Source organism: Engraulis encrasicolus, chromosome 11, assembly GCF_034702125.1.
Source record: "Engraulis encrasicolus isolate BLACKSEA-1 chromosome 11, IST_EnEncr_1.0, whole genome shotgun sequence".
Classification (NCBI taxonomy): Eukaryota; Metazoa; Chordata; class Actinopteri; order Clupeiformes; family Engraulidae; genus Engraulis; species Engraulis encrasicolus.
Window position 1 is genome coordinate 26,171,613 of NC_085867.1, and position 20,000 is coordinate 26,191,612.

The window sequence follows — 20,000 nt, forward strand, 5'->3', positions numbered from 1 at the left end:
GTTGGCAGTGCTTCATTTCCACTTTAAAGAGGCACTAGGTAGGATGACGTCATTTGCGCGTGCTCGTGGCATGCCTGTCTCAAAATCTACACGTAATGGAAAAAGGCTGTTCAAATAAACTCGCTTTATCTCGCTCGTTTTTCATCCCGGGATGCCAACAGTTGATACAAATCTGAATACGGTATGTAAAGCAATATTTCAATTGAAAAGTGTTTCTCACGACACTCGTTCGGTCCGACGCTGTCAAAAGTTTATGCAGTGGGGTCTTCTGACAGCGGACCGTGGAAGTGATCACAAGAGCCATCGTTCACTTACTAAAGACTCGCATAAGTGTCGGCTGACTCGGGACCGTGATTACTTAAACTTTTAATCCTACCTGGAGCCCCTTTAAGTAGATAGTACTTTTATCTAAAGGCCTTTGCAATTATTTAGATGTCAGGTACTAGTCTGTACTGTATGTTGGTATGCTCTCCATACTATGAATGCTACTGGTACTGAGTGGACAATTTGCCCTTAAGACAGGGATGTCAAGCTCAGGCCCGGGGGCCAAATTTTATGCGGCCCGCGAGATCATTTCAAATGTGTATTACAGTTGGCCCACATGCACCACTAACATGTAGTGTAATAAGACTTGAACATGAAATTTGGTGTGCCACAGGAATATGAGTGGGCCTAGGCCAGTGAAACAGCTCACACTCATATTCAACAGATTATGTGCACATTTTTTATGATGGGAATCTGTTTGTGAAATTTTAGTATGAGTATTGCGTAAGTGTGTGTATGCACAATTTTAGTCTTTTTTTAATACATTTTGAGTTTGTCCTGTGACTTCATTCCAGGTTTTGATTATGGCCCTAGGTCAATTTGAGTTTGACACCCCTGCCTTACGTAGACACTGTTATCCTAAGCCACTTGCAATTATTTAGATGTCGGCTGCGCATATGTGAAAGTGAAAGCCCATTGGGAAACTCCAATTCCCATTGTCATTGTGACACAGCACTCCACAGCACACAAGTGAACACTGCACACTGCACACAACGAAATTGCATTTATGCCTCACCCGTGCAAGGGGGCAGCCCTCAGTGGCGCCCCATGGGGAGCAGTGCGGTGGGACGGTACCATGCTCAGGGTACCTCAGTCATGGAGGAGGATGGGGGAGAGCACTGGTTGATTACTCCCCCCACCAACCTGGCGGGTCGGGAGTCGAACCGGCAATCTCTGGGATGCAAGTCTGACGCCCTAACCGCTCACCCACGACTGCCCTAATGATGCCCTAATATGAACCCTTTCATGCAGCGCCAAGGTTATAGCTTTATTGCCACCAAAAAGGTTACAATGATCATGTCTTAGTATGGTACTCAATAATCCTTGCATCGCCATAGCAATGTTGTTGCGATGTAACAAAGCTTTCTCAGCACGTAGGATCACCGTTAGTGATCTTATCTGCAGGATGGGGCTACCCTGATGCATGTCGTCTTGGTATAACGGTACAGAACTCGTGGCTGTGGCAGTACCCTCAAGGGGAGTACCATTGCGTCGTTTGGGTGGTACCTCAAAAAAGAGATGACAGAGGCACATTGGTCGACATTGCAAGAAACTATAACGCACCTCTTTTTTGGGGTACCAATCAAGCGACGCAATGGTACTCCCTTTGAGGGCACTGCCACAGCGACGAGTTCTGTGCCTTTATTTCTGAGAGTGTATGCTCTCATACTGTCAGTTGTACTGAGGCCTGTTACAGGATGTGGTTGCTTACCTCCCCTCTTACTCTGACTCTCACAGTCAATGCCACCAACAACGGGATGTGTGTGTGTGTGTGTGTGTGTGTGTGTGTGTGTGTGTGTGTGTGTGTGTGTGTGTGTGTGTGTGTGTGTGTGTGTGTGTGTGTGTGTGTGTGTGTGTGTGTGTGTGTGAGTGTGTGCCTGCATGTGAGTATGTGTGTGTGTGTGTGTGTGTGTGTGTGTGTGTGTGTGTGTGTGTGCTTGCGTGTGTGTGTGTGTGTGTGTGTGTGTGTGTGTGTGTGTGTGTGTGTGTGTGTGTGTGTGTGTGTGTGTGTGTGTGTGTGTGTGTGTGTGTGTGTGTGTGTGTGCCACCCTCCTTTTCCATTCCCACGAAACACCCAACCTGTATACTGTATATCAACACAACAAAAGGTGTCATCTCAACATTGAACATCAAACTGGTTGCTAGCTACATGCAGCAGTGACATCACTGAGATGTTGATTGTGTTGATTGCTATAAGGCTGTTGTTTCACTGTAAATATACAGCTATTACATCCATGCCCATATAAACAAACAGTAGGTCTATGTAATCAAATCAAAACAAATCAAAATCTATTTCTATTTCACACACACCCACATTCACACACCAGCCCTGGAGGCTGCCAAGAAGGTGCCAATTGTCTGGGGTTAAGGTGAGGAAGTGCTCACACACACACACACACACACACACACACACACACACACACACACACACACGCACGCACGCACGCATGCACACACACGCGCGCACGCACACACACACACACACACACACACACACACACACACACACACACACACACACACACACACACACACACACACACACACACACACACACACACACACACACACACACACACAAAGTAATTAATAACAGTCCTAACCTAGTCCTAGACTGCCTATTGCTGAAAGACTGTAGTTCCACTTATCTGAAAGGCGTCATCAAATTGGATGCAAGGGAGGGGTAAACTTAAGGTCGCGCTGCCTGTGTTTCTCTCATGGATGGTTCTGTTCTCAGCCTAGCATTTACCTCCCCTGTGTTGCCTTACCTTGGCAGGTATCGTCGGTAGCTAAGTGCTAGGTTGATCATGAAAAGCTGTGAGCGTCTCCGACTCGGGCGACATAAAGGGGTCAGTGTCCCTACCTTTTGGGCTGTCACAATCATCCCACAGAACATAAAAGTCTCCTGTCTGGCTAAATAGAGCAGAGCACCCGTCACACAGACCACAAAGTCACCCACCTGGATTGATACTGTACAGGTAGATAGAGCACCTGTGATAAAGCAGAGCACCCATCGCACAGAACACACATTCACCTGTTTACCTGGATAGAGCAGAGAACGTTCCTCTAATCTAACTGACATCTGAAATGGGGCCACAGACAAGCAGACAGACTGGCAGACAGACTGGCAGACAGACATATGCAGGTAGTCAGGCAGAGACAGAGGCAGACAAGCAGACAGACACTGATAGACAAGCAATCAGGCAGAGACAGACAAGCAGACAGATAGACAGACAGGTGGAACTTGCAGACAGTGCAGTGCAGGCAGAGACAGACAAAACAAGCAGACGGACAGACAAGCACAGAGACAGACAGACAGGCAGACAAAACAAGCAGACAGGCAGACAGACAGACATGTAGACAGATTGATAGACAGATAGACTGACAGACAAAACAAGAGCGCAGGCGGGCAGACAAGCATGCAGACAAATCTAGCAGACAGGCAGAGACAGGTGAACGTGTCCTCTCTCTTGTTGGCTGAAGGTGGCACGTGCACTCCAATACGGCAGGGGAGACACGGCCTCACCAGCCCCAGATGATTATAATGAGATGCAGTAAATGTGAATAATAGTTCCAATAACAGCTATTGTTTTCGAGCATCTGCACCATAACTACCATTTGAGCAGTGTTTAAACTGTTTCACTCGTTTTCAGTCATTTTTGTGGCCAAAATCGTAATATTTGCCCATTTCATGTCAAATTCCTCCGAATACGCTGAATTTGGGGCAACTCTGAATTTGCCTCACCCCCGGATTGCGCAATCCCTCGTTAACAGGCTTGAGCGCATGCGCCATTTTGCTCGTTCTGTGAATGCAACCTGGTAATATTGTATTAAACGTTTTTATACATTTAATAGAAGTATGTATGGTGTGCCCTCATTTCCTGATAATTTTTTTTACTATTTTCTACGTGTGATTATCATTTCTTTACTCTGAACGCCCACTGAAATATACAGTAGTGAGGCCAGCAGTAGCCTGGCCGCAGACTCCTTCTGGCGTTGAGTCTTGCTGGCCAGTTACGTCATAGCGAATCTGAAATTCACAATACAGTCAGTCGGTGTTGTTGGCTAGCTTGCTCACTTGACTGCTACAAGTGGATTTCATAACGAAACTAAGACCATTCTCAAAGTTGGATTTCCAAGGGGAAAATATGTGATAAAGAATGGAGGACCGACAGAGCTGAAGGGTTTGCTGCAGGTGACCGGTCAACTACCCGATCATTTCAAAGTGAGCGGTACAACAGAAACTATTTTTTTGTTTCCCCGGTGTCTTGTTTGCAACCGGCGAGAATGTGTGGAAGAACATTCGCATGGGATTTCACGACTTAACAATTTACTAAGGACTAAGGAGCCTCACGAAACAAATCCTCGCGGCTACTCATATTCATATTCAATGCCAAATTGCTTTGGACGTTTGGGGCGTCTCGAATAGATGTGGCTTTGGATGAACAGCGCCGGCTAAAGTAACGTTAGCATGCGCAACGCCAAAAGTGAAGGAAAAGAGCGGCGCCTGGACCTGATGTACTAGTTAAAGGTAAGATCAGTGTTTCCTATGTGTGTGAAGCCTGTGTTTGTGAGACCCGTGGGGAGATAAAGAATCCGCCGTGATTCTGTCTGGTGTGGTGGTAGCTTTTGTGATCTGAACAGGATTCTCATGTGCCCTGTAACTGTTTGTAAAGTTGAGTACAGGGCGTTGAGGTAAATCAAATATACCCGTGTAGCCTAACTACAAGACTCTGATCTAATTCCAAAGTGTAGGCATAACATAAATGACAGTCCCAAAATATTTGGTGACCATATCGAAGCTTGTGTAGTAATCTCTGTTTAAATGTTGACATTCGCTTCCTGCCACACCTTTGTCCCACATCGTTTGCCGTAGCCTCGTACAAGTAGATGTAGGCCTACATTTGCACGAGAATCCAGTGCGTATCACAAAAGCTACCACACCAGTTTGTTCGCCGTGGTGCTCAGCGGTCTATATGACACCATGTTTTGAATCCTGTGTGTGTGTGTGTGTCTTTCATTGAGCATCCGCCCTGATGTGGTTTATGTGAGACCACTGTTTGAATCCTGTGTGTGTGAGAGCAGTGGGCTGTGAAGGAGCTACACTCTTCACTACTCTCCCCCCCTCCTCTCCTCTCCTCTCCTCTCCTCTCCTTTCCTTTCCTTTCCTTTCCTCTCCTCTCCTCTCCTCTCCTCTCCTCTCCTCTCTTTTCCCATCTCCTCTCCTCTCCTCTCCTCTCCTCTCCTCTCCTCTCTTTTCCCATCTCCTCTCCTCTCCTCTCCTCTCCTCTCTCCTCCTCTCCACTACTCTCCTCTCCTCTCCTCTCCTCTCCTCTCCTCTCCTCTCCACTACTCTCCTCTCCTCTGCTCTGCTCTCCAGCTCTCTCTGCCGTGATGCTTCTGTTTGTCCACATTGCTGCTGTGTGGTTTATGTGAGACCACTGTTTGAATCCTGTGTGTGTGTGTGTGTGTGTGTGTGTGTGTGTGTGTGTGTGTGTGTGTGTGTGTGTGTGTGTGTGTGTGTGTGTGTGTGTGTGTGTGTGTGTGTGTGTGTGTGTGTGTGTGTGAGAGAGAGAGTGAGAGATCTAATAACATTTTCTCTACGGAAATGCAGCATGTTTTATTTTGTAGGCCTACCTTATGTTAAGAAAGCTATGACATATGAAACTTATCAGTAGGCGTATTTGGTAAATTTACAAAAATGTACTTATACTGTAGCTGTAGTATTATATATTTGAAAATCTGATATTGGAAAAGTCAGTGCCTCACCAGCCATAAAGTTGACCGCACGTTACTGGGTTGAAGGTGGCAACATCACGTGCATGACAAATGTTTCTACATTACAAAATAAGGTCTCGGTAGGTAGGATGTCACACTGGGTGCTTGTCGTACACATTCCCCTTGTAGGCATATGTCATCTACAACAAGAGTTCTTGCTCCCTCGCCAGCCAGACAGACAGCCAGACCCAGAAACTCTTCCGTTCCGGATGTCTCCAGACTGTGTGACACACAGACTAGACTAGTGGTTCCCAAACTCCGGGTTGGGACCCCTAGGGGGGGTCGCAGAAGTAATGGAGGGGGGTCGCGGACAAAAGGGACATTGCATAAAAAACGAGAAATCCCCAGGTTAACCGTTAACAGCTTACACAATTCCATGATTTGGTTAGTAACAGTATTCACTTGTATCGTTGATGTAATGGATGTATTTGCTGTCCTGTGAATTTCGAGCAAAATTATCAGACAAACTATTAATGGAAAATCTAATGAAAAATCTGCCTAGGAGGAAATATTCCTTAGTCCAAAAGGGGGTCCCTGCTACAAAAGTTTGGTAACCGCCAGACCAGATTGTGTGGCACACTCAGGACCGCTGACAGCTTTGGCTGGGCCCGGGACAAAATCCTCTGAAATGGCCCCCCCACCAAATACATTTCATGAAATGGAACCCAATTATTGGCCCCCAATCTCCCTGGGACCGGGACAATTGTCCCCTTTGTCCCCCCTTGTCATCTTGCCTGGGCACACTCATTCATAAACGGCAGCTCTGGCCGCGCTCACACGCTCCGGTCGGGCTTACGTGCCTCGGTCGGGCTTACATGCTGCGGTCACCTCTTGCATCATCCTGCAGACACGAAACAGCAGCCCGGGCTCAGGCTCAGCTGATGTGATGAAGATGTAATCTGCAAGGCCACGTATACACTGTGGAGGAATTTTGACAGCTTGTTACGAAATGGGCACCAACACTTACAAGCGTAAATATAAGTATGAAAATGTTCCTGTTGCCTCTTAGTGCAGATGGGGTCGGTGGCGGGCCTATTCACTATTTACTGAAAATACTTAACTACATCATAACAACATTGCTATGACATAACAGAGAGCCGTAAGTAACATATTAAGACATAGCCACTACAATTTTTGTGACAGTAGTAGGGTTATAACAGAGATTCTCTACCCTCTCTGGTTATAGCATCGGCTCTGTGCTAAGGGGTTAATGTGGTGTGAAGGGGCTACTTGGTAGCTTGTTCTAGAGTTTTAGAAGACATCCAAGGCACTCTTCTTCCTCTTCGTTAAAAAGCTTTTAATTAAGCTGAGCGATTTAATTTTAGAACACATTAAAGCTGCAATTTGAATGTGTTCTACAATGAACTAGCTCAAGCTTTTTAACAAAGAAGAAGAGTGCCTTAGATGTCTTCTAATACATATACATACAGTTTATTTGGTCTAAGGCACAGTACATTTTCTACTATGTACTATTTACTATTATCTACTATTTACTACTATCTACTATTTGCTAAAGTGCTACTATCTACTGTGTATGGGTTTAACAGGTCTTGTCTAAAGGCATACTAACCAACAGTGCATGTATAACAGTTTCTTAAATATCAAAGCCAATCCCCCTCCAGTCTCTCTCAGTTGAAATGGAATTGGGTGGTTTCTTTAGCGTACACACAGTGGTTAGGGAGGGAAAATAAATATGAATCTAGCAAATCAATACATGGTCGTTCAAGCTCTTTTCTGCAAATGTCTCTTTCCCAGCCACATGGGGATTATGAGGGTAAACAGATTGCTCTTTTCAGGCAGACAGGAAGACCAATGAATGTGCCATCATCATCTCCCTTGCATCCCCCACTGCTGTGCACTGCCCACATATTTAGTTCCAATGCTTCCCAATCTGGGGGTCGTTGCATAAAAAACAGGAAAACCACAGGTTGCCGGTTAACATAACGCTCACTTGTACTGTGAATTTTATATTCAAATTTGGCGATATTAAAGGAGAAAGGAGGTGTTTTCCGCTTGGAATAAGGTGGAGGGGACGCAAAAACCCCCCCAAAAAACTTGGGTCCAAGTCGCCTCAGAAAATAGTTTGGGAAATGCTGCTGTATTCCAATGTCTGACTGACTGTCATGTAGCTTCTCTCCGCCCACAAGCTTTCAGGAGCGGGGGCAGTTAGCCGCATGTGTCCCACATGTGCTGCTAATGTTATTAGCGTGATGGATTTCGATTGGCTTTTGGTCATTAGTGGCGGGAAACTGTTGCTCATGAGGGAAGGGAAGGGGAAGGGGAGGCAGTGGCCTGCTCAGGTCTCGTCGTCTACAACAACTTTGATGGCTTTCCGTCTGTCTGGCATTTTTCAGACACGCCGTTATAAATTTGCTGTTACCAGAATGGCAATGACCAAGTCGTAGTGCATTACCAAAAAGCCCTGTGTTATGTCATAATAGTGTAGCACTATGGTAGTTAACTTTTCAATGACTATTGTAGTGTTCCACTGCTGGAACAGTGTGCATTAGGAGGCTACATCATTACAGCAAAAGTGGCTCATCATATTTTGCTCTTTTTTCTGCTGTTCATCCACTGTTTTTTCTCTCGCCCTCTTTTCTCCTCTCCCCTTTTCTGATCTATCCCACCCTCTTCTCTACTCTGCTCTCTTCTCTAGGGTGCTCTCGAGGGTGCCTCTCTAGCCTGCTAAGGTGCATCGCCCATCCCTTACTGTAGGCCTACATTTTCAAACAGTTAATACTTAAGTCTTTCACACATTTGCTTTCGGCATTACGACATTTGCGTTTCTGGAAAGCGTAGTTGTTAGCCAGTTAGCAACTTGGGTAGTTGCCAATGGGAAATTGTACTGTAAACTACAAAGTAGCCAATGTAGTTAGAAACTATGATTTTGAGAAATGCACCACTGGTCCACAGACAGCAGTGTGTGTGTGTGTGTGTGTGTGTGTGTGTGTGTGTGTGTGTGTGTGTGTGTGTGTGTGTGTGTGTGTGTGTGTGTGTGTGTGTGTGTGTGTGTGTGTGTGTGTGTGTGTGTGTGTGTGTGTGTGTGTGTGAGAGAGAGTGAGAGTGAGTGAGTGAATGAGGGCCTATCATCATGACTAAACCTGCGCGAGGGCGTTTTATTGATTTGCCTACTTGCTTTCACGCTCTCTCTCTCTCTCTCTCTCTCTCTCTCTCTCTCTCTCTCTCTCTCTCTCTCTCTCTCTCTCTCTCTCTCTCTCTCTCTCACACACACACACACACACACACACACACACACACACACACACACACACACACACACACACACACACACACACGCACACGCACACACACCATTCACTGCTCAAAGGACACAATATACTTTGATCTCTTTTGTTAGAATGAATATGCTCTGAGTACGAGATGGTGTGGTACTGATGCAGACATATTTCTGACAGGCCTGGATCTGTCAAAAGAGCTCAGTTACAAGCAACTGGATTTCTTTTTGGAGTTTGAAGATCACTCAAAGGTTTCCTTGAAATGAAAAACCTTTCATGAACACAAGAAACATTTCTGATGAATGAATGGAGCGGATTTACAGTAAACTTGAGAAAAGAAATATTTTAGCTTACAACTGATATTATGTCTTGTGACCATGAGCTGCAGTCTTTACAGATATCTCTTTAATAAAAAGAGAGAGAGAGACCACTCTTGGTGTCTCGCTTTGCTTTGTCCTGTCTTGCGCTGTGTTATGTTTTGTGTTCTTTTGTTTTGTGTGAGTCTTTTTTGTGTTTTGTGTTGTCATATCACTTTGAAAAAAGACGCTACTCCTGGTGCTGTTTTTTTTTGCTTGTCCGTTGTTTATTAGTTGTTTGCACATGACTGTGTAGAAGACCAGGGGCCTGTACTACAAAGCTGGTTCAGGATAAGTTAAGGTTAAGTGAAGAGGTAAATCATCTAATAGAAGAGCCTGGAGTCCTCATTTCCTTAAGAAAAACACTTGTATTATATGATTAGACCCATGTTGGTAAACACAAACCATCGCCACTAGTGCTGGCCACGTAATCAAGTCAAGCTTTCCTCAATCTTGAGTTGGGTTGTGTAATTTCGTTGTGCTGTGTTTTGCTGGGCTTTGTTGAGTTGTGTTTTGGCTCTGTTGCTATTGTTTTACTGTCTGTGCTGTTTAGTACGTTGTTGTGTTGTGTTGTCATGTGCTGTGTTGTGTTGTGTTGTTTTGTGTCTTGTGCTGTTTTGTAATTGTCTTGTTTTGTGTTCATTGTCTTCATTGAGTTATTTAGCTTTGTCCTAGCTAAATGAGTTGTGTTGTGTTGTTTTGTCTTGTGTGTTGTTGTGTTTTGTCTTGTGTTGTGTGGTGTTACATCATTTTCTCTGTAGTGTTACCGCACAAATACACCCACCGCAACAAGAGCGAGGCGAGCGACGGAAGTAATTCACTTTGTATTGAGTCGCGCGACTTAAGCGATTGTGGAGACAAGAGGCGATTTGCACGATGAGAGCGACAGTTTGAAGTTGAAATCCTTTCAACTTTCTATGACGTGGTTCAGCGACCAGCCGCGACAGCCAATGGGAATGGTCAGTGACCACAGCCAATGGGAATGTTTGAATGCTTTGCCTTCTGCTTGTAACGGATATACTGTAGTCGCTTCAATCGCGCGTATCGCTCTGATGCTACAATCGCGTCGCTGCTGGTCTATTTGTCCAGTTATGCTTCACACTGTCTTGTCTTGTTTTGTTGATTTGTCTTGTGTTGTGTTGTTTTGTCTTGTTTTGGGTTGTTGTTTTGTCTTGTGTTGTGTAGTGTAGTTGTGTTGTCTTGTGAGTCATTTTGCGTGTTGTGTTGTTCTTCACACCGTCTTGTCTTGACAGCGAGGTGGCGCGGTGTGGCAGCTTGTGTGACTGTGACGCATCATAAGCATCATTCTCCGGGGGAGCCCAGCGCCTGTCACTTGGAACACAGCCATTACGTTCACGATCGTACATCACACAGATACCAAAGATCCCAACACCGCCACCACCACACATGGGCACGCACACACACACACACACACACACACACACACACACACATACACACACACACACACACACACACACACACACACACACACACACACACACACACACACACACACACACACACACACACACACACACACACACACACACACACACACACACACACACACACACCAGCCCAATTACATTCACTCTCGTACATCACAGATGCCAAAGACCCCAAACACCACCACCACCACCACCACACACGGGCACGCACACACACACACACACACACACACACACACACACACACACACACACACACACACACACACACACACACACACACACACACACACACACACACACACACACACACACACACACACACACACACACAAATGCACACACACACACACACACACACACACACACACACACACACACACACACACACACACACACACACACACACACACACACACACACACACACACACACACACCAGCCCCAATTACATTCACTCTCGTACATCACACATCACAGATACCAAAGACCCCAAACACCACCCCACAGCACCCCCACCCTCCCACTACATTCATGCTCATACATCAGACAGATACCAAAGACCCCTCTGCCCACACCACACACACACACACACACACACACACACACACACACACACACACACACACACACACACACACACACACACACACACACACACACACACACACACACACACACACACACACACACACACACACACACACACACACCACCCAACCTCACACACACCCCAACCACCCCATTAATCTAGATCCTTCCGCGCAGCCCCACATTAAGATTTAATGACCCAACGACATGAGGCATTGTAAGATTTACTGGGATTGGACCATGGATGAGTGAGTGAGTGAGAGAGAGAGAGAGAGAGAGAGAGAGAGAGAGAGAGAGGAAGAGAGAGAGAGAGAGAGAGAGAGAGAGAGAGAGAGAGAGAGAGAGAAAGAGAGGGAGAGAAAGAGAGAGAGAGAGAGAGTGCGTGACAGATCGACAGAGAGAAGGGGATAAGGGGGAGGGAGGGAGCGTTGCCAAAATCAGATTGACTTTTCTTGGTCTTGGTTCATTTCCTGCCTACAATAATCATCTGATATTTTGATCCCTAAAATGCACTCTAAAAGCCTTGGATTATGTAATAACAGTGAAACAGGAAGATGACTCCTCTCTGGAAGAGCGGAGTAAGAGGGGATTTGGTTTTGTTTTGTTTTCATCTCATTTCTTTGTCACTTTCCTTGTCACGAACATCTCAGCGCAACAAATTACATCCACATCTACGGTACGGTATATCTAGGTAGATAGGCTTAGAAAGAAATAACAGGCAACAATGGGCAGAGAGAGAGAGAGAGAGAGAGAGAGAGAGAGAGAGAGAGAGAGAGAGAGAGAGAGAGAGAGAGGGAGAGAGAGAGTCAGACAGACAGGATGGTTGGACGGATGGACAGACAGATGCTGGATTTGGAAGCGGCAGGATCATATTCAGTGGTCAACTTTAATGTTGCCTGCCAGCACCTTCAGTGCAGATGGAGAGAGTAGAGACAATGAAAGAGAAGGAAAATCAGTGGTAGGATGATGGACAGATACACTGAGAGAGGGGAAAAGGTGTCCACGGGGAGATAATAGATGGGACGTGTGTGAAAGGGGGTGGGGGGTAGAGAGAAAAAGAAATAGAGAAGGACGAAGAGGAATGGAAAGAGAAAAGACAGAAAGAAAGAGAGATGGTCTGGCTCTGTAGTGCTGTGAATTGGTTCTTCTCTGTGGCAAAGGACATATGGGTGTGATAAAGATAGAGGGATGAAGAGAGGATTAATACAGAGGGAGGGGAGAGGGAGGAGAGTGTGTGTGTGTGTGTGTGTGTGTGTGTGTGTGTGTGTGTGTGTGTGTGTGTGTGTGTGTGTGTGTGTGTGTGTGTGTGTGTGTGTGTGTGTGTGTGTGTGTGTGTGTGTGTGTGTAAGAGAGAGCAAGAGAGAGGGAGAGAGAGGAGAAGTAGAGCGGGAGGTAGAGAGGCAGAGGGATGAAAAGAAGACAGAAAGAGAACGAGAGAAATAAAAAGAAAGAGGGGGTCTGGTTCCGTATAGTGCTGTGAATCGGTTCCTGCTCTGTGGCCCAGTGGGAGCCTCCTCCCAGCTCTGCTAATGAAATTGCTTTAGCCACCGCGCCTAACCTCATTTCCATCACTGGCATATTTGGACACAGATATGCTTAACCCCACTCACTCTTACATGCAGATATGCCTAGCCCTCCCACCTGCTCATAGGAGATATGCTTAGATGTGCTCTCCTACTGTAAATATGCTTAACCATCCCACCCCCTCTTACGGTAGATATGCTTAGCAGCACCCCCCCCCAACACACACACACACACACACACACACACACACACACACACACACACACACACACACACACACACACACACACACACACACACACACACACACACACACACACACACACACACACACACACACACACACACACACACACACACACACACAGACCTACTCACCATTAGATATAGCTTAACCCTCCCCACCCTCTCACCCTCATACCGATACAGACATACTGTATGTAGTGTGTTATGTTTTTGATGTTTTTGAAGTTATGTTTTTCCAGTTATTGGGGTATTGCGATCTGCACCTCTACCAACCCCCTCCTGTTCATCATCCCAACTGGTTAATTTCTGACTACTTTGACCAGACTGCAATTTTTGACATCTTTTGGCCTCCAAATTGCCCTTGGAGTCACAATTGTGATGTGCGCCTCAAGGGCACCTCCTTGTGGCAGCGTAACTTCACTGATGGTTAGGGCTAGGGAAAGGTCAAGGTTTGGGCCACACATAGTCAACATGCCGACGTGGCAGGTATGCCCTCGGTGTCAAAAATTGCACTTTGGTTAGAAATTGTTGAGTTGGGATGAGACTGTGTTAGCCAGGTTGTGCCCTCCTAATGACGCAACACCTTCGGCATAGCAAAGTCAGGTCAAGAGCAATGCAAGTACTCCGCAAACACGGGAACTCCTTTCACTTTGTCAGGAAGCAAACAACCATAAGCAAACCAAGGGAGGGAAATGTTAGCTGTTGCTCTTGGTCAGACCAAGTCTCGAAGAGATTTGAACGTCGATGATGATCAGACTAGCGTTTATCCAGTTTCCCTTTGACCTGTTTCCCATGTCTGTATTACCGGTGGGTGATTCACTGCTAATTCTCGTTCATCATCATCTGTGGCAGCACCACTCGTGCCCATGCACTGCCCACTCAGGCTGTGGACCCGGTGGGCACTCAGTGTTGGTGTGCCAGGCCAGCTGAGCCATGGTGGTCACTCAGTGGGCCAGGCCAGCACATAGAGATGGGGGTGGACGCCTTTCAGCAGGAGGGAAGGAAGGAAAGAAGGAAGGATGGAAAGAAGGAATGATGGATGGAGGAAGGAAGGAAGGAAGGAAGGAAGGATGAATGGAGAAAGGATGGAAGGAATGTGGAAGAGTTGGCAAGGTCTCTAGGTCAAGAGAAAATGATTAGTAATTCGTCAGTAATTAGCACTGTGACTATTGTAGAGATTATTGACTAATGTGATTGATTATTGATTGATAGTTGTGGATGCTTCTGAGGAGGACGGGAAGAGCCTAGTTGCGTAACAACAAATAAACACACACACAGACACACACACACACACACACACACACACACACACACACACACACACACACACACACACACACACACACACACACACACACAGACAGACACACGCGCGCAAGCGCGCACACACACACACACACACACACACACACACACACACACACACACACACACACACACACACACACACACACACACACACACACCTAATGTCTATCGTTTAAGCATCTATTCTGGACATACTGCAGGCTAGATCTCCCCATTCAGGATGTCTTTGAAGAGAACAAACAAACAGCAAGGCAGGGGAGGGGAGGCATCTCCTGTGCTGTTGTGGGGATAGCCTGTGTGTGTGTGTGTGTGTGTGTGTGTGTGTGTGTGTGTGTGTGTGTGTGTGTGTGTGTGTGTGTGTGTGTGTGTGTGTGTGTGTGTGTGTGTGTGTGTGTGTGTGTGTGTGTGCCTGTGTCTGTGTGCCTGTGTGTCTGTGTGTGTGTGTGTGTGTGTGTGTGTGTGTGTGTGTGTGTGTGTGTGTGTGTGTGTGTGTGTGTGTGTGTGTGTGTGTGTGTGTGTCTGTCTGTGTGTGTGTGTATGCTATGCGTTCGTGTTTGCGTTCACATTTGTGCCTGTAGCCTGGGGCCTGTAATTAAGTGAAGAAAACTACTCAACTAATTAACATAAGTACACTCACACGCACACACGTGCGCGCGCACACTCACACACACACACACACGCACACACAAACGGCTGCTCGGCCTGGCCCAGGTGAGTGAGCTTGTGGCCCATTTTCATATCCCCTCTGAGTATCCAGGGCACCCCTCAGCCTCTCCTCTCCTCCTCTATTCTCTTCTCTTCTCTTCTCTTCTCTTCTCTTCTCTTCTCTTCTCTTCTCTTCTCATCTTCTCTCATCTCCTCGTCTCTCCTCTCCTCTCCTCTCCTCTCCTCTCCTCTCCTCTCCTTATCCTCTCCCCTCCTCTCCTCCTCCTCCTCCTCTCCTCCTCCTCTCTTCTCTTCTCTCCTCTCCTTCCTTTCTCCTCTCCTCTCCTCTCCTCCTCCTCCTCTCCTCCTCTCCTCTCCTCACCTCTCCTCTCCTCTCCTCTCGTCTCCTCTCCTCTCCTCCTCTCCTCTCCTCTCCTCTCCTCTCCTCTCCTCGCCTCTCGTCTCGTCTCGTCTCGTCTCGTCTCGTCTCGTCTCGTCTCGTCTCGTCTCGTCTCGTCTCCTTTTCTCCTCTCCTCTCCTCTCCTCTCCTCTCCTCTCCTCTCCTCTCATACGCTCCTCTCCTCTCCTCTCATATGCTCCTCTCCTCCCCTTTCTCCTCTCCTCTCGTCTCGTCTCGTCTCGTCTCGTCTCGTCTCGTCTCGTCTCCTCTCCTCTCCTCTCCTCTCCTCTCCTCTCCTCTCCTCTCCTCTCCTCTCCTCTCCTCTCCTCCTCCTCCTCCTATCCTCCTCCTCTCTTCTCTCCTCTCCTCCTCCTCTCCTCCTCTTCTCTTCTCTTCTCTTCTCTTCTCTTCTCTTCTCTTCTCTTCTCTTCTCTTCTCTTCTCTTCTCTTCTCTCCTGTCATCTCCCCTCTCCTATCCTCCTCCTCTCCTCCTCCTATCCTCCTCCTCCCCCTCCTCTCCTCTCCTCCTCTCATATCCTCTCTTCTCCTCTCCTCTCCTCCTCCTCCTCTCCTCTCCTCTCCAGTCTCCTCTCCAGTCTCATCTCCTCTCCTCTCTTTCTTCTCCTCTCCTCCTCCTCCTCCTCTCCTCCTCCTCTCTTCTCTTCTCTTCTCTTCTCTTCTCTTCTCTTCTCTTCTCTTCTCTTCTCGCCTCTGTTCTCTTCTCTTCCCCTATCTTCTCTACTTCTCTCCTCTTCTCTTCTCTTCTCTTATGTTATCTCCTTTCCTGTGTGTGTGTGCGTGTGCGTGTGCGTGCGTGTGCGTGTGCGTGTGCGTGTGTGTGTGTGTGTGTGTGTGACACCTCCTTTCCTGAGGTAAATTCACATGCCGAGTTTCCTAATAAGCTGCAGGTTCCTTAATCTATACACATTTTCACAGGACATTGCATTTCATAACCACAGTCAGTTCAAAACAGTTCGGATAGCTGTGTGGCCAAATTCATAGTTCACAGCTTTAATATTCTACACCGAGTGTTTGAACTAAGTAATACTGAAGATTGCATATTGCTGTGGTTCATTTGTTTGCTCTTCTTTGCGGTGTTTACGTAATAATCCAAGCCATGGTGGGCGGCTGGGTGCCCATCTATTTAATATTCCCCTGCGGTGGTATACTGTAGGCCTGTAGGTGGGTAGTGCTTTCTGCATCTAAGCAGAGAGCATATACACTATACTGGACACTGGTGCGTAGAGCATTCTCCATTTACGTAAGCAGAGAGCATATGAAGAGTTTCATTGCAAAATTATGTATATCCAATTTGGAACATTTTTGGGAATTGACATTTTTGTATTGGCCATTCCATTGCATTGCAAAATGCATTTCATATAGGTTTAAAAAAGTATGTTATCAAAATAGTTGAATGGCAATAACTCACAAATAGATGACATTACTTCTGAACACACCATACACACACACACCTGGACGCACCATTTTGCAATGAAAGTCTTCATATACAGTAGCCTAGCCACTGGTGGGTAGGCCTAGTGCTTTCTCCTTCTAAGCAGAGAGCATATAGAATGGCCACTGGTGGGTAGAGCTTTCTCCATGTAAGCCAAGAGCATGTAGTGGCCACTGGAGGTATGGATGCAGTGCACCCACGCATGGGGACGGCAGCGCTGTGTGGGCACCTCTGGGTACCGTGCCAGAGAGGGGACCTACTGTACTGTACAGTCTCATAATGCTGCAGATGTGTGGGATGGTGGCAATGCAACCCAGTGCCAACGAGTTACAGTTAATCCATGGCATATACAATACCTATGCATAACATACGGTAACTCTCACAAAATACATACACGGTACATGTTAACACGTGAACAAGTCATTTCATTTCATTGAGCTTTGAATGTGTTATGGGTCATTGGCGTGTTTTAGCAGGAGACGTCAGGTGGTACAAAAACAGCTAATGCCAATATTTTAATGAAGTTAATGATTGGTCATTAAAGGGACACTGTGTGAGATTTTTAGTTGTTTATTTCCAGAATTCAGGCTACCCATTCACTAATGTTACCTTTTTCATGAATATTTACAGCCACCATCAAATTCAAGGTATTCATTATAACTGGAAAAATTGCACTTTTCATACATGAAAAGGGGGATCTTCTCCATGGTCCGCCATTTTGAATTTCCAAAAATAGCCATTTTTAGCTGCAAAAATGACTGTACTTGGGCCATAATACAACATGTTAGTTTATTACTTAGTAAACTTTCATGAAAAGATCAAATTTGGCAATAGACAGCCCAGTTTCAATGAGCAGCATAGTTGCAGTACCTTTTTTGACCATTTCCTGCACAGTGTACCTTTAATGTACAAGCAATGAATATGCGTTTTAGATAATCCAGTGAAAACAAAGAAATAATTTAATCCATACAATAATGCCATTAGCTGTGGTTGCACCACCCTGGTGTCTGCTACTTAAAAAAAACGTCAGTGATCTGTATGTGTCTGTATGGCGAACAATAAATGATGTGTGTGTTTATTTCTCTTCTTCTATGTGCAGGGGAGCAACGTCGGTGGTGTACCGCTGCAGACAAAAGGGAACTCAGAAACCCTACGCCGTCAAACTCCTGAAGAAAACAGTAAGTCTCCCCTGGGGGAGTAAAGAGAGGGGGAGGGAGGGGAGAGAACTAGTGGGAGTAAGAGAGAGACAAAACAGAGAGAGAGAGATTGAGTGAGGGAATCTTCCCTGTTATGACTAAGGTTTGATCTCGGGAACCGGGCTATCTGGGAAATGTGTTCAAGACTACTTCTCGATTCCCGGGAAATGACATTGACAGGAAACTGGGAAATAGTTTTAAAAAGTTGTTTCAGCAATCCATATCCTTAGTGTTTTTGTGTGATGAGATCATGATAAACAAATTTTAAAGTTTTCTGAGACTAACGTTTCAACATTGTCACTTCTTCCTCATAGTCAATATAATTGCTCTAGATCAGTGATTCTCAATCTTTTTGGAACAAACGCCCCCTTGGCCTCATCACAGGCATCCCAACGCCCCATTGACCTCAGCATAAGCCTGACAACGCCACCATTAGTATTACTGTAACAAATTAAATGTACTAATGTCCCCCAATGGCAACTAAGCACCGCCCCCTCTCAGCTGCATCCTTCTCAACGCCCCCCTAGAGCTCCCTAATGCCCCCTGGGGGGCTGTACCGCCCCTGTTGAGAACCACTGCTCTAGATGTTTTAGACCAGGGGGAAACCTCTGTCTTGGCCCTAGAGGCCATCATATCCGGCCCTCCATATCATTTTAATGTTATGCAGTTTGACATGAAATATTGTAAAGGAATCTTAAAAATTACATTTGCAATATTGTCAAGTGATATTTTCAGGGGACCTAGTGAAGGTGGGTTCTGTTGTAAAGGTGAATGCCTTCCATATGGGTCTAAAGTATAGGAGGAAATCCTGGTTTGAGTTCATAATAGGGCCCTTGGAGGACTTTATAAAATTTGAAATGCCTTCCGCACCGCTGCTTTAGATGGTGTCAAGCTTGTGTAGTGCCGCCTTTGTGACCGTGGATAGATAATAGGATGCATAATCATTGCCTAAAGCTAGGCTCAAACTACCTGACTATCGGCCAGATTCTCAGCCAACCCCTGTTACGAAAATCGTTACTCCTTAGTTGTAAGTGATTGTCGGCCAAGTTTCTGATGTTGCGTGCGATGCTCTACGAGAATTTTACCAGTTAAAAGGTTACCCAAACTCAAATCATCAATGTCAAGCATGTTTGGCATTTGCGACGCAAACTAGAATGTTGAGTATTGTGTTGAAGACATCTCTCGTGTTTCGATTTTCTTCATGTGTGCAGCACAACCCGACGTCAAACTCTAACATGATTTCAAAGTTGAGTTGTTTGAGCCCAGTTTTAGAGTATGTGTCTTGTCAAGCCGTTCATTTGGGATTCTTTTTTTATTCTTAGTATCACAGACAGCAATAATTATAACACATACTGTATGCATTGCAGCAATTACAATATCCCCATATTACTACAGCTATCTGTTCTTTTACAGTATGAACAACAAATACACCAAAACAAAGACAGCAACCAAAAGACAAAACACAAAAAAAGAAAAAAAAAAGTGCCTACAAACATCAATAACACTTGACCTTGACCTCTGATTACTTCCCAAATTAAGGATTCTAATCTAACCATCTCTGCAGCACACAGCCAGCCAGATGTAAGATGGGTCGATCATGTCTAACACACTCTTTCACTTTTAACCCCCCCCCCCTCTTTTTCTTCTCTTTATTTTCACTCATACAGGTGGACAAGAAGATTGTGCGAACAGAGATCGGCGTCCTGCTGCGTCTCTCTCACCCAAACATTGTAAGGGTTTCATTTTAAATCAACATTTTAAATGAACATCA

At 45.9% G+C, this 20,000-nt stretch overlaps 1 protein-coding gene across 1 annotated transcript in view; it reads left to right on the forward strand.

Annotated features, from left to right (window-relative positions):
• The window catches only part of camk4 (calcium/calmodulin-dependent protein kinase IV), a 60,048-nt gene that overhangs the window by 12,518 nt on the left and 27,530 nt on the right, over nucleotides 1-20,000 (forward strand). Inside the window, exons 3-4 of the mRNA XM_063211275.1 lie at nucleotides 18,133-18,211; nucleotides 19,897-19,959. Coding sequence (XP_063067345.1) covers nucleotides 18,133-18,211; nucleotides 19,897-19,959 — 142 coding nt within the window. The remainder of the gene's footprint in view (nucleotides 1-18,132; nucleotides 18,212-19,896; nucleotides 19,960-20,000) is intronic.